General features: G+C 39.3%; 2 protein-coding genes and 1 long non-coding RNA gene across 8 annotated transcripts in view; 1 reads left to right on the top strand and 2 right to left on the bottom strand.

Annotated features, from left to right (window-relative positions):
* sh3pxd2b (SH3 and PX domains 2B) overlaps positions 1 to 4,173 on the top strand; it is a 41,810-nt gene extending 37,637 nt beyond the window's left edge. For all 5 annotated transcript variants that reach the window (XR_002274906.1, XR_002274909.1, XR_002274907.1 and 2 more), the window contains 3 exons: positions 1,637 to 2,066; positions 3,274 to 3,405; positions 3,735 to 4,173. The gene's annotated coding sequence lies outside the window, so the exon portion shown is untranslated. The remainder of the gene's footprint in view (positions 1 to 1,636; positions 2,067 to 3,273; positions 3,406 to 3,734) is intronic.
* A 113-nt stretch (positions 4,174 to 4,286) lies between these two features.
* LOC109959980 (uncharacterized) lies at positions 4,287 to 6,977 on the bottom strand. Of its 2 annotated transcripts, none has more exons than XR_002274912.1 (5): positions 6,857 to 6,977; positions 5,787 to 5,926; positions 5,238 to 5,339; positions 4,789 to 5,020; positions 4,287 to 4,619 (listed from the first exon to the last, which is right to left on the bottom strand). It is a non-coding gene; the product is annotated as an uncharacterized LOC109959980 (long non-coding RNA). The 2 variants fall into 2 exon arrangements; XR_002274913.1 differs by having other exon boundaries at positions 5,791 to 5,926.
* Positions 6,978 to 8,778: 1,801 nt separating this feature from the next.
* stk10 (serine/threonine kinase 10) overlaps positions 8,779 to 13,962 on the bottom strand; it is a 34,148-nt gene continuing 28,964 nt past the window's right edge. Inside the window, 9 exon segments of the mRNA XM_020599786.1 lie at positions 8,779 to 10,402; positions 11,213 to 11,326; positions 11,494 to 11,619; positions 11,694 to 11,882; positions 12,080 to 12,204; positions 12,312 to 12,441; positions 12,633 to 12,725; positions 12,857 to 13,036; positions 13,373 to 13,496. Coding sequence (XP_020455442.1) covers positions 10,262 to 10,402; positions 11,213 to 11,326; positions 11,494 to 11,619; positions 11,694 to 11,882; positions 12,080 to 12,204; positions 12,312 to 12,441; positions 12,633 to 12,725; positions 12,857 to 13,036; positions 13,373 to 13,496 — 1,222 coding nt within the window. The 3' untranslated portion in view covers positions 8,779 to 10,261.

Below are 13,962 nucleotides of genomic sequence, written 5' to 3'. Positions count from 1 at the left end.
GCCCATGATCACTCTGGATGAACTGCAGAGATCTACAGCTGAGGTGGGAGACTCTGTCCATAGGACAACAATCAGTCGTATACTGCACAAATCTGGCCTTTATGGAAGAGTGGCAAGAAGAAAGCCATTTCTTAAAGATATCCATAAAAAGTGTCGTTTAAAGTTTGCCACAAGCCACCTGGGAGACACACCAAACATGTGGAAGAAGGTGCTCTGGTCAGATGAAACCAAAATCGAACTTTTTGGCAACAATGCAAAACGTTATGTTTGGCGTAAAAGCAACACAGCTCATCACCCTGAACACACCATCCCCACTGTCAAACATGGTGGTGGCCGCATCATGGTTTGGGCCTGCTTTTCTTCAGCAGGGACCGGGAAGATGGTTAAAATTGATGGGAAGATGGATGGAGCCAAATACAGGACCATTCTGGAAGGAAACCTGATGGAGTCTGCAAAAGACCTGAGACTGGGATGGAGATTTGTCTTCCAACAAGACAATGATCCAAAACATAAAGCAAAATCTACATTGGAATGGTTCACAAATAAACATATCCAGGTGTTAGAATGGCTATGTCAAAGTCCAGACCTGAATCCAATCGAGAATCTGTGGGAAGAACTGAAAACTGCTGTTCACAAACGCTCTCCATCCAATCTCACTGAGCTCGAGCTGTTTTGCAAGGCGGAATGGGCAAAAATTTCAGTCTCTTGATGTGCAAAACTGTTAGAGACATACCCCAAGCGACTTACAGCTGTAATCGCAGCAAAAGGTGGCGCTACAAAGTATTAACTTAAGGGGGCTGAATAATTTTGCACGCCCAATTTTTCAGTTTTTTTATTTGTTAAAAAAGTTTGAAATATCCAATAAATTTCGTTCCACTTCATGGTTGTGTCCCACTTGTTGTTGATTCTTCACAAAAAATTACAGTTTTATATCTTTATGTTTGAAGCCTGAAATGTGGCAAAAGGTCGCAAAGTTCAAGGGGGCCGAATACTTTCGCAAGGCACTGTATCTATATCGATCAATCTCTATATATAGATATATAGTTGTGTGGATGCTGAGTCAGCATCCACAATTGCTACCTTCATGTCACATCTGAGATACTTCCAGATAACACATGGATGATGCATGATTCACACTAAAATGTAAAGGGTGAAAATGCCCCAAACAGGGCAGGGCTAGTACCATTGATTAAGCACATTAACGGTCATAGCAAGGAGAGTTCATCTCCCCAGTCAAAACCACCAGTGCCTCCCCACGGCACCAAGGAGACCTCCTCCTCCAAAGAAGACCGACCCATCCAGCCCAACCAATCCCAAGCCTCCACCTGCGCTAAAAGAAGCCCAGGACCTTCCCAAGGCTGGACCACCACAGCTCAGCAGACCCCCACCCCCTAAACCCAAAGGGTCTGTTCAGTCACCTGCAAACAAAGAGAAAGAAGAGTCCAAAGTTAATAAAGCACCCATTCCTCCCAAGCCCCAGTTCAAGCCCGGTCCGCCCAATGACAAGCTCCCACCTTTACTCAAGGAGCCCAGTATCTAGCTGTGGCAGACTTTGGTGGGGATGAACAAACATCCAGCTTCAAGGTGGGTACAGTGTTTGAGGTGCTAGAAAAAAACAACGGCTGGATCCCCTCAAATTATCTGAGCAAGAAACCTTAGTGTGAGTCTGCTCTTCAAACCATCACCTTAGGATTAAATAGATAAAGGACAAAGAATTAAAATGAACAAATTATCACTACTTTGTAGCTAAGTAGCTTTTTTTAATTTATAGGTACATTATCTTTAAATTTATACATTGATCTATCGTGTCCTGATGGCGAACCACGACCTTCAGTGTTGTTAACCACAGAGATATTCACCTGCTGTACAGGAACACATTTGGAACTTGGCAGGTTTAGTGTGAATCACATCTGAATCTGATTGGACAGTAACAGTCCAATCACAGAGCAGAGTCAAGTTGTCCAATCAGATCGTAGCCGGGTTCTTCAAGTTAATCTCCGGTGGTGGTCCTGTAAGTTTGGTTGTAGTGGAGATTCCAGACAGATGCTAGCTGTTCTGCTACTCAGGTGGGTCGCATTTGAAAATTGTAGAAAATCACAGGAAGCATTTCATGTGTTGCGTTCTGTATGTAGGCAGCGCGCAGGTGCTTTGCTGTTAACACAGTTGTCCAAATGTATTTCTATTCCAGGTGGGATACTTTATCTAGCGTTAGCCGAATGCTAATGTAGGATGTTAGCCGTCCGGTACTCTTTTACTTTAATGTCAATTGTCAGGCTAATGGTGAAACCTGCTCAATCTAGGAGAAATCTCTTCAAGTTGACTTGTAACTTATTCCATGTTGGATGTGTAGTCTTGTAGATGAAAGAACTCCTAGTTTTACATGCCCCATTAATGTAAATGTCTTTTATCTTTGATATTAATCGTGCAGCTCAGTAAAAAACGCAGGCCGGTTTGGACCTCACCAAGTCTTCATCAGCACAGAAACCTAACAAATTGTTTGCACCTGTATGTTTCCGCCCTGATGAAGACCCAGTGAGGTCAAAACTGGCCGGAGATGACCTGTTACAGGTAAAAGTGATACATTCAAAATGTTGCTTAAATAATAGTGCAAAGGCATTAGCAGCGAAATATACCTAAATGACCAAAAGTAAAAGTAGTCACTGTGCAGAATCATAATAGAATACATTTCACATTGATGTATATTTGATTAGAATTTCTGGTTCATTATTGTTCATCATTTTAATGTTGTAGCTGGTCTATGTTGACTAAGAATAACAGTACTGATACATCTGATGATTAGGCTTATACCGTATTTCCTTTTTATTCATCTAATTCTGAAAAGAAACTATAAACTCAAATATCTAATAAATCTAGTGGAGTAAAAAGGTATGGTAAGATGTGAAGCAGCAGAAACTAAGTACAGATGCCTCAAATGCACTTATGTCCAGTGCTTTTTCCAACAGTTTGATGCTGTTACTACATTAATGTGACTAGTAAGTATAGGCTGGGAACATTAAGGAAAGATCAGGCGAGTAGGGGAGGAGAGGCTCAGATGTGCAAGAATTATGAATTGATTAGAGAAAACAGTTGTCATTCAAACTCCTGTTTAGCCTCAAAGTGCATCATATAGTGAGAAACCTGAATAAAGAATGCAATAGTCCTTTAATGAATCTTATCTGTGTAAAATGTGCGTACAGGTTTCTGTGATCAGAGTCATTGTTATAACTAGGACAGACATTACAGGACTAACTCCCCCCATGTATCTTTCAATAGGCCACAGAACCAAGGAGAAGAATATGGGACTTGCAGAGCTTAAATAGCCTCGGGCATGTTGTGAGGAAGACGGACAGCGTTCCAGGCCCCTGTCACTCCTACATATATGGACATCAACTGCAAGTTGATCAGGTGAGAAACATTCTAAAAATGTGGTGGTTCAAGTGCTATGCTATACTAGCACCGATAGGTTCAGGTCAGCCTGTAAGTTCTCAGCTCTTTGTTCCTGACAAACTAAAAAGTGTTCAAGTAACTTTGATATGAATTGTAATGGAAATTCTCAAAACTAACATGGAGCACAGTGTAATTGTATATAACATTTCATTCTTCGTTCCAATCTGACCCATCTAACAAACTTTCTAGTTTAATATGAGGTGTTTTAAGACAGCTTTAAGCTGTGCATATTAGCGTCTCTATAAGTGCTTTCACTCTGCATTTGTATCCACCACGTTTGTACACAGGTTCTGGAGTTCTTCCTTGATGCTGCAAAGAAACCTGACTGACATAAGACTGCACAGTACCTGGATGTAATTGACTTGTATGCAGTTTATGGGCAGGACTAGTGATGTGACGTCCAAAGCCTTGCTGCACCATGTGATTTTTCCCTTAAAGACCTGCCACAGCGGAGACACTTTTTTCAAAAACCCAATGTGTCCCGCCATCACTAATATACATGTTTTGCTGAGTTTTTCCCACAGGCTTTCTGCAAAATGCCACCTGACTTGATGCATCTAGTAGATGGCCTACTAGAGCAAATGGCTTCATCTGCCCCATCACTAGGCAGGACAAATTGTATTCAGAGGAGTCTGCATAACTGTAAAAGTTACTCATTCTGTGAAAACAGCTGTACAAGGTTAAGATTAATCCTCATGAGGATAATAAATACACCAAGCAAACCTGTGTGCTTCTTGCCACTGTATTTTATAAGAATGTTTTTGGGCCAAGATGTACAGTGAAGAATGAAGAGCTGAACCAGAGTTTTAATGGGATAATTTAAAAAAAAAAAAAAAAAAAAAAAGCCCTGATAAGAATGAGTGTTGAACACAGGGCCTTTGAAATAATCTCCCATATGGAGTACACTTTTTCACATGCTGCTGAAGTTTTGGGGTCAAAGGTAGAAGTCTTCACAACTGTTGTCCAGGCACCTGCAGACGATGTGAGGTACACTACCTTGATTTGCCCATCTTACCCAAAAGCACATCAGCAGCTGGATAAGAGCCTGCAAAATAAAAATGCTTTGATTTGAATAATAAATTGTCCATTTATAAACAAACTCACCTGTATCCATGTACATCCACAAGAATGTTGCTGATGGTCTGGCCATAGAATGACATCTGGTTGACTGCCTAAGGAGGAAATGGAAAAAGCTTTGAGTTTAAAAAGCAGGATATGCTCTATATTTCAACTCCTGTTGATAGGTTTGCTTTGTTTTGAACAAAAAGCTTTTAGTGGGCACATTTGTACCTGGGCAGTGAACATCCATATATTTAAAAAAAAAAAAAATTCCCCACTCACCCCCCCACTTTGGGACAGTGTTCTATTCCTCGAGGCCTGGGAGCTTGAGGGTCCTGTGCAGCATCTCAGATGTTCCTGGGATCTGTTGGGGTCACAGCCCCAACTGTTCCCATTACCACAGGGACCACTTGTGCCTTCACCTTCCACATCTTTTCTAGCTCTTCTTTCAGCCCTTGGCATTTCTTGATGTGCGTGTATACACACACAGCGAAGTTCCAAGTCAACATTTAGACTAAAGGAAAGAAAAAGAAAAAATCTGAAATACAAGATGTCATCTCACCACATGTTGAAATAGCCATTTTTGAATTACTGGTGGCAAGTCCCAAGAAAAGGCCAGACTGTTGATATGGTCTCTGCTGGGTTCACCGCCATCACACAATTTATGAAACAGGCCATGCAAATTTGATCTTTAACAGTAATTTAAAGAATGGTCTGAACAATTTACTCACCACCTGAATTGTCTGGAGGTTTATAGTGCGGCGCCCACAAAGCTTCAGGTCCTGTTCACTGGGCTGCCTGCCAAGTTCTGAGTTGACTTTCTCAGGTGCACTCTATTCAAATACATTGTTTGAGTTACTTGCCTTTCATGAAACAGCGGGGAAATGAACTACATAAATATTTATACATCTATGTAAAGTATGGTTAGTTCCATTGTTGTACATATTGCCAAAAGGCAAGTGAACATGGGTAAAGAAAGTACCATTAACAGTCAATACAATTCTACAGGAATACATTAGCTCTGTAGGTTTACTTGTACCACAAGGTACATATTCAAAATTTAGTACAACACAAACATGGATGAGAAAGCCTGTAATGGTAATTAAAAGCTGCACAAAAACTAGTGAATCCACCTCAAGTGAGATTAGTGTCACCCAACTTTCTCTACCTTTCTTCATACAACAATAAGCCACCTGCCCAGAGCATCTCTGAAGATTGAGAATATTTTGTACAAATCCATGTATGAAATGACGACATTGTTTCTATTCTGGTGAACTTACCCACCCACAGCTTGGAGATGGGGTGTAGTGTCATTTTGTTCTTGAAGAGGGAAAATGTAAAGCATGCGTTTCCTCATTGTTGGTGATGTGGAGCATCTTGTTTGTGTAGCCAATAGAAAGGATCCTCTGGCCACTGCCACCTTGGAGAACAGGAGTAGAATAAGACAAATGTCAAATAGATGTAAAGAAAACAAAGCGTCATTTGAAGAGCACAACTGTGTTTAGTATTTTCTACAACAACCCTTATAGGCGCTGAGCAGTGAATTAACTTAACATGTGTGTCTCCCTCGGTTGTTAATGTCAAAATAAAAAAAACATTACAAGACTCCACTTCTTGGAACTTTATACAAGTCACCTCCAGTTAGTCTTCATTTCTGGACATTCAAAGACCTTTAGTAATCTCATTTAGACATTAAATTCTCCATTGTTAACAGGACACCATTCTTTAACTTTACTTACTGATAAATCCTGGCGTTACTTCCACTGTCAATAAAACCTGCTGATATTTTGAATATGACCTTAATTTAAACAAAAAGCTTTTTTGGGCCGTTCATTAAATGACTGGCAGCTGATGGTTTGTCTGGACTTCAATCTAAACGGAGGCTCCATCTCACACAGACCAGGCAGAAAAACTCACTTAGCTAAAAAGGTTTCTCCACTACAACAAGGAAATCTGTGTCCAAGACCAGTGTCCTCTAAACATTAGTGAACTTGTTGGGTGTTTAAAACAAGAGGGTGCTAACGCTAATCTAACACGTTTTAACAATTAACCTCGTTAAAATGAGCATACTAAAACAAAACACTAGCGTACCTGAAGGCTAACCACACATGGAACTAATGAGAGGACACACGCCTGGTTTGTCTTCAGCTCTAAAAACCTCTGGTTAGCAGAGCTTTGCTAACATTACACGCCAACATTAAATTCTTGCTAACGCTCGATAAAGTAGCCTATGAACTCGAAATTAGACATCGATTCAACTGCTTTACCTCAGAGTAACAGCTAAGAATCTACATACACACAGAAGGCTGCACATTAAACTCTAAACGCAAAAGCTCTACAACAAATCAACCTCATGGTCAGTAAGTCACCACTTCACCCTCCGTCCTTCTCTGAACCCTGTTGTCTTGCTGCCTTATATACTCCACCCACTGACAGGTGGATGTAACGAGCTCATCAGTGTGATTCACTTCACCTGTTGTTCCAGACTTACTGTGTTCAAGAACATGTCTATTGCAGAGTCACAGACAGCAGCATGAACATAATGTCCCATCTAGGCTACTGTAGTAACGGGACATAAAAAGGTATGAAAATAAAAACAGACTTTTGAAAAATAGCACTTTAAAATAATAATGTCCATAATCACAATAAAAATAACACATAAAAACTCCATTAAGTAAGAATAATGAAATACATTTCAAAATAATGACTTAAGGTTTAATATTTCTTGAATTTCACAAATTGCCTGTGAAAGTCCTTATTTTCAACAATTTATTCATACGATTATTAATTTCAATGTTTTTATTTATTATTATTATTGAACACTCTGGGTTTCCATAAAAGGCTTTAAATCTGAACTGTTCTCACCTGTAAACCAACACCAAGTCTTTAGGTACTTCCATACTGATACACAGCCTCGCTATGAGCTACCCATAATGGCTATAAGTAGCAGCTACAGTAGTTTTCCTTTCAGCAAACAGCAAATGTACCACTGAACATTTTCACAGTGTAAAATCTTGTATATTCTGAGTGTTATGGTTGAAAAGAAAGAAGCATAATTCAGTCTTGGCACTGCTGACCTTTTAGAAATGTGCAGCAACAACAAATAAAACACACTGGATTAGAACTGTTTACATTAGGAAAGGCTGACAAGTTGGTAAGAGCTGACGGTTATTGCAGTCCCACAGCTTGAACCCCAACCTGTCGTACCAAAGTCAGTGGTGTTAACCACCAAGCCATCCAGCTGCTGGGTAAGCACACATTTAGAATGTTTTCTGGTTTCACCAGAGGTCTGTGCTGCTTTTGGGTGTTGTAATGAAAGAAACGGTTTTTGATTTCCTAACAGTCTAGTCTAGGAAAGCCTGAGAATGAAGACCATGACTAAGACTATGATTGGTGTAATGCTGTGTACCACCATTAAAAGGCAGCATTACTGTGTGCTGAGGAGAAGGAAAACAGACAAGTTACAAGACATGTTTTAGGCTTTTAGACAAAACTGTGGCTTATTCCTAGGATTTATTTTTTAAATAAAATCTAAAATCACCAATATCTAGTATGAATAAAGAGGGCTTTCAAAAAATACTGTACAGAGATAAATGGAAGAATTTACAGTTTTCAGCTACTTTGGCAAGTCTAGCAACGCAGCTTATCGCACATTGTCAAATGTAGTTTATATGTATAGAATCAGACCCAAGTGATGCATCTGTCCCATTGTTCTTAGTCAACATAGGATAGTACTGAATGTTAGGAGCAGTTTACTTTTCCTGACAAACACAGAAAAAATACTATTTAAAAGTTGTTTATTCTGCAAGTAGCAACTTAGCAAGGGAAAGGGGATGAGGCACACATTTTAATTGCTTAAAGGCATGATGAAGAAAGCGTTACCTAGTTCATGGGGGTGGGTCAGGAGGATCTCCTTAACCGGAGGATTAGCAGGCCAAGTATTGTGAAGAGTACACAAGTATAGTATGTATACAAGTGCATTTACATTTACATTTTCATTCCCTGGCCAAACAAAGTGATTCAAAGAGAGCGAGTCAGTGGAAGAGCGTACTTCTCTTGCCTTTTCTTTTTATTTATTTATTTATTTTTTTTGTCGTAGCATCTGGTAGAACAGATGCTGTGCCTGCCTCTTCTGTCAAAATCTTGTGGTCATTGAATTGAATCACTGAAACTTTAAATTGACTGATAATTGCCCAGATTAGGAGTTAAAACTTTTTTTTCTTTAAGTGCCTAGTTGTCATCACATCATGTTAAAGTCTTCATAACCACATGACAAACCATCCTGTAATTAGAAAATCTGTATTTATTGAGTTAGAACAGTGCTTCCTTCTGATACAGTTTCATTCGCACTCACATTCCCTTTATACAAACAATTTTAAGTAAATTGAGGCAGAGGGGAAGACAGATGGAACCATTAAACGTGACAAAGTCAAATACTTGTCAGACAGTGTGAGAGAAATTAAGCTGTACCTGATACAGTGCAACTCTGCAGGCAAAATTTATCAGCTGCAAGCTACAGGTTAAGGCACTCTTTTGAAAATATGAAGTTATGTTCCAAAATAAGATCCAGGTGAAAAATGGGATCCTTAAAATGTTGCTTTCCAAGTACTAAAAAGTATGAAGATGAAATCATTTTTAAGCAATGTTTCTTTTGAAAAGTTTTGTTCTTGGTAAAACTCACATTTTTTCACTTCAGTGCAAAGGAAAGCAACATTTTAGAAAAAGAAAACCCTCTATAAGCTCAGCAAAGACATACATGTATTATTGCACTTTGGTTAACAAGCATGGTATAACAATTACACACGTAATACATTTTTTAAATTTAGATTTAAATCCCATCTAACATCTGTCAAAGAACAAAACAGTATTCTGCTTTGGTTTTGTCAGTTTGCATCCAGTGTGACAGATTTTACAGTAAAATCACAACAGAAAAAAAAACACTGCGAATAACAATTAGCCTTCCCTTGAATGTTAAAATTTTATTCCTAAATAAACTTTAAAAAGAAATGATACATTCTGATAACTTAGCCTCATCCCCATTTTAAACAAGATACAAAACAATAAGTACATCCTTCTTACCATGGGTGCTGATTAAAAAATAGAAGTAAAAATAAATAAAGACGGGCTTTGGCAGCTATATGACAAACAGGTGAATGAGCACAGAGAAAAAAGGGGGGAGAACAGTCAGTAAATCTTTAAATGTTGGGGGGATTTTTGGTCATAGTAGGAAGACAGCACTAATAATTTGGGGTAAATAAAAAAAGTGCTTTATTACAGGCTCGCCAGCGTTCATAGAAACAAACATTCCCCTCTTCCTGCAAATAGAAATTCCCTTGTTAGGTGCCTGGGACAACAAACGTCTTTCCAACCAAAAAGTGTTTTCTCCTCCATATTTAATCAGCTCACTTAAACCAACAGCCCCTGCACCATGTTATTCTGTTCCACTGGTGAGCAATACGAAGCAGACTAACAGAAGGCAAAACAAACAAAAAAAAAAATATCAAAACACTGTATAGGAGAAGATACTATGTAACTGAGTTGTGAAGCACATTATGACTTTTGAATCCCTTGAGTACTACAACATTTTTCCAAAGAGAAAGCATGAGTTAAAACATAAATATTCACTAAAACAATCAAGAAAACTAATGAAGGGATATGTATGCTTCCATTACTGGCAAAGCTAATTAAAATTGAGGCAGAAGGCAACTGTTAATGCCTTTGAGTGTGTGTGCACGCAATATCACAGCAGCTGTTTTTATGTGTCAGATGCCTCTTGGTAAGGCACAAACTTTGAGAGTTTATTGGGAGAACTGGGATTTGGGCAATCAGAGCTTTGACTCATCCTGAAGAAAGCCTCCTGCTCCTGTTTCTTCAAGTTTAGCTCCTCTTCAAGGGCCTAGAATGGTTGCAGAAAGGTGTATTAGGATATCAAACCAAAGAGGAACTTTATTTACACTTGTCTAATGATGTTCAGGTGGAATAATTCTGTACCAAGTTAGGAAAAGCTATTATGCTGTGTTCCTCAGTCTTTGGACAAGATGGCCGACTTGGTAAACTAGTCAGGGGCCATTATATGGAAAACATACATATATAATGGATGCTGCACAAAAATAGATGATCAGAGACAAGTTTCTTATGTATAAAATCAAAGGAATAGTTTGACATTTTGGAAATATGCTTATTCACTTTGTTGCCAAGAGTATGATATGACAGGATTGAAACCCTTCTCATATCTAGTGTTGAGTTTATCATGGCACAAAGACAAGACTCCAGTAGCGACTGCAACTGGCTGCTGTTTGCCACTGACAGTGTGTGACCCTTGCAAAACAGCAACTTGTCATTTCTTCCATCGTTCTGTGTACACGGTACACAAAGGAGATACAGTGTGTTAATTTGAGAGCCTTAGATGTGTTTGTAGGTGTGTTTTTAAACTTCAAAAAACAGCCAGGATAGCCATTTCCCCAGGCTTCCACCTTTGTGCTGAGCTAATTCTGAGCAGGTAAGCATATTTTCATAAATGCTGAACTATTCCTTTAATTAATTACCCATTTTTGTTTTTATCTAAAATGATAAACTACTTTACACTAACTGATCCGGTCACTTTAAGTCTGTGATAGGCATTTGAATTATTTCTCTACATAAGATATTTTCATTTATTAATTTTTCAGATAATTTCACTCTAATAACATTGTGACAGGAAACCTACCTTCTTTCTCGGTTTCAGCTGATCCCTCCATTCCTTCAGTGCCTGGTTGTGTCGGTCCTCCAAATGCTTGAGCCTCTGGGTCTCATTCTCAATCAACAGGTGACATTTTTCATTCTGAAGCAGGAAATGGTTTTACTAATCAGTGCAGTCCATTTATTCTATTCATTCTCCTTTCTTGGAGACTTTTTCAGAAACTGCAGTAGGGAAATTACAGACTGTGCTAACAAGTACAGCATAACGGTAACATGCAGGGTGGAAAAGTGATGTCAAAGGTGAGTCACCTGGAGTAGTTGGAGCTCTCTGATGTTACTTTCACACTGGCCATTCATCTCTCTCATCTGGGTCTCGTGTTTCTGCTGCTGTTGCAGCCTCTCACCCTTCTGCCGCTTCTCCTCCTGCAGTGAAAACTAGAGAGAAGCAGAGAGTGAGTTACTGATTAACTTCATGCTTCATGTGGGGTGAGAAAACCCTCCGCCTCTACCTGTTTGATCCTCTCCCTCTCCTCTGCAGAGCTGCCCAGTGGGTTGATGCGGAGGCTCTTCTTGAACATGGCCATGCGGGTCTTGGCTTCGCCACGCTGGATCTTAGGCAGCCGGTTCTTTTCCTGCTGCTGCCGTGCTTTCAGGATCTCAATCATTCTCTGATTGTAGCGCTGCATGTGTTCACGCTCCTGTAGTGACACAGAAAACAGAGGGGCTAAATGTTGCATGGAAAATTTAGCTGGGCCTGGAAAATCCAATGAAAACGAGTTCCTGTGATTCAAGACTTGATATTGACATGATTTACTTACTATCAAAAGTTAAATGTGTGTAGAATGGTACACAAAGTACTTATTGTGGCAAGGAGAAGTGCGATCCACTGACCTACCGTCTCATGTTTCTTGAGAAGCTGATGCCTCTGGAGGAAGTACTGATCTTTCAGCTGCTGCTTCAGCAACTGGTGTCTCTCATAATGATTTTTCTCCTCCATGTCCCATTTCGAACCTTCATGCTCTAACCAGAGTTAATAAAAGAAAAAATGTCAACAGTGTGTAACCTCTTTCTACACCAGGGATAAGAACTAGACCTAGAGGTTATTACTATGATCAGGAATGCTATACCTCTGGTTAGCTTCTGCTTCTTGTTAAGACACTCTCTCTCTGTTTCTGTTATCTTCCTCTTGTTGTCAGTGATGATTTTATTTAGCAAGGTGTCCAAACACTTCTTCTGATCTGCCAAGAATTTATCCTCCTAAAACAGAGAAGTGGAGGGAAAAAAGAGTGGATGAAACAGGTGTAGTATTGAAATCTCTAAGAAGTCAGGCATTTACTCCACAAAAGGAAGAAATATTACTATAATATTTAATAAGGTGGCATAATAAAAATCTGAACAAAATCAAATCAGCAACTCTGCCCAAGTCAGATACTGATCAAACAGCGTACCTCGCTCTTCTTCATTTCTTGGAAGGTAATCATACTCTGCTTCAGGGATTCTTTACGCTGATTTCTGGGCAGCTTATCAACAGACTGTTTCATCTAAAGAAGACGCATTTCAGCTATAATCAATGACAGTGACACAAGGCAAAATGGACATGCACAGATATGCTGATAAAGTATGTGAGCATTAACAAAAAATGGTTCTTTCACATGCACTAATTCAAAAGTACCTCCTTTTTCTTGTGCTTCAGTTGATCTAGAAACTTTTGGTACTCTCGTTCCTGCTGTGCTTTGATGCGTTTGGTCTCTTCTTTGAGTTTAAAATTGTGCTCCATCTCCATCTTTTCAATAGTCTGCTTCTGCTGCTTCTCCAGATTCTCTAGCTCCAGGTCGTATTGCCTTTTCTTGGCCTGGGATGCACCAGTAGGAAACAAGCACACTGTAAGCTCAAGAAGGTATAATTCAAGACACTGCAGGGCTGTTTTATTTTCAAATAAAAGTGAAAATACTTTGGTAATGTGTATCAGAAAAGTTTTGAAAAAAATTATTCTACCATCCAAAGAGTACAAATTTTACAGCCTACAGATTACAAAATTACCAGAAAGTTGAAACAACTTTCTGACAAAAAAAAAACAAAAAAAGTTATGACAGCAGGATTTATTACCAGGCTGTTGTATGGGGTCACACTGCATGTTGTTAGATGTACTTAATCATGTGGTAGTTGTGTATGTGTGGCAGTGACTCACATTTATCTCCTGCTCAAAACGTCTCTCCATTTGTTCTTTCTGTGTTTGCAGTTTGCCGTTTAGAACAGCTTGAACGCGTTGCTCTTCCTTCTGCAGCAAACGGAGCTCACGTAGCTCCTGACGTCTGCACACACACACGGGTCATTGGTTTTAATGGCTTTAGTTTAACAACTACACAAACAAGCAAAGCTGATAGTTAATATTGTTATTCCCTGTCATCGTAATCGCTGTTGTTTAAAGGTCCAACTGTCACCACCTTTTGGAAAAAAAGGGCACTTAACTATCAGAAATGTTCCTTTTCTCCTCAGCCTCTGAAGTGGTGTATGCTGTTTGATTTGTAACGACAATAGAGAAATTGTGTCTTAGCTGTGGAATGTAAGAGCAACATCTAAATTGATTTTAATGTGCTTCAGCTGTTGTTTGACATCTGTGCATCATGCTTTATCCATTTTATTTGCACCACTCACATTGTTAAATGTTACAACTTCATGTATTAAACCAGAGTTGGCTTAAAGCAAATTTTCACTGATTTAATGGGCTGCTGTCTGGCCCATGTAGGTGCCACAATAAAAGCAAAAGAAACATAAAAA

The sequence above is a fragment of the Monopterus albus genome, unplaced genomic scaffold, assembly GCF_001952655.1.
Source record: "Monopterus albus unplaced genomic scaffold, M_albus_1.0 scaffold42.1, whole genome shotgun sequence".
Classification (NCBI taxonomy): Eukaryota; Metazoa; Chordata; class Actinopteri; order Synbranchiformes; family Synbranchidae; genus Monopterus; species Monopterus albus.
This window is presented reverse-complemented; position numbering and strand designations above follow the sequence as displayed.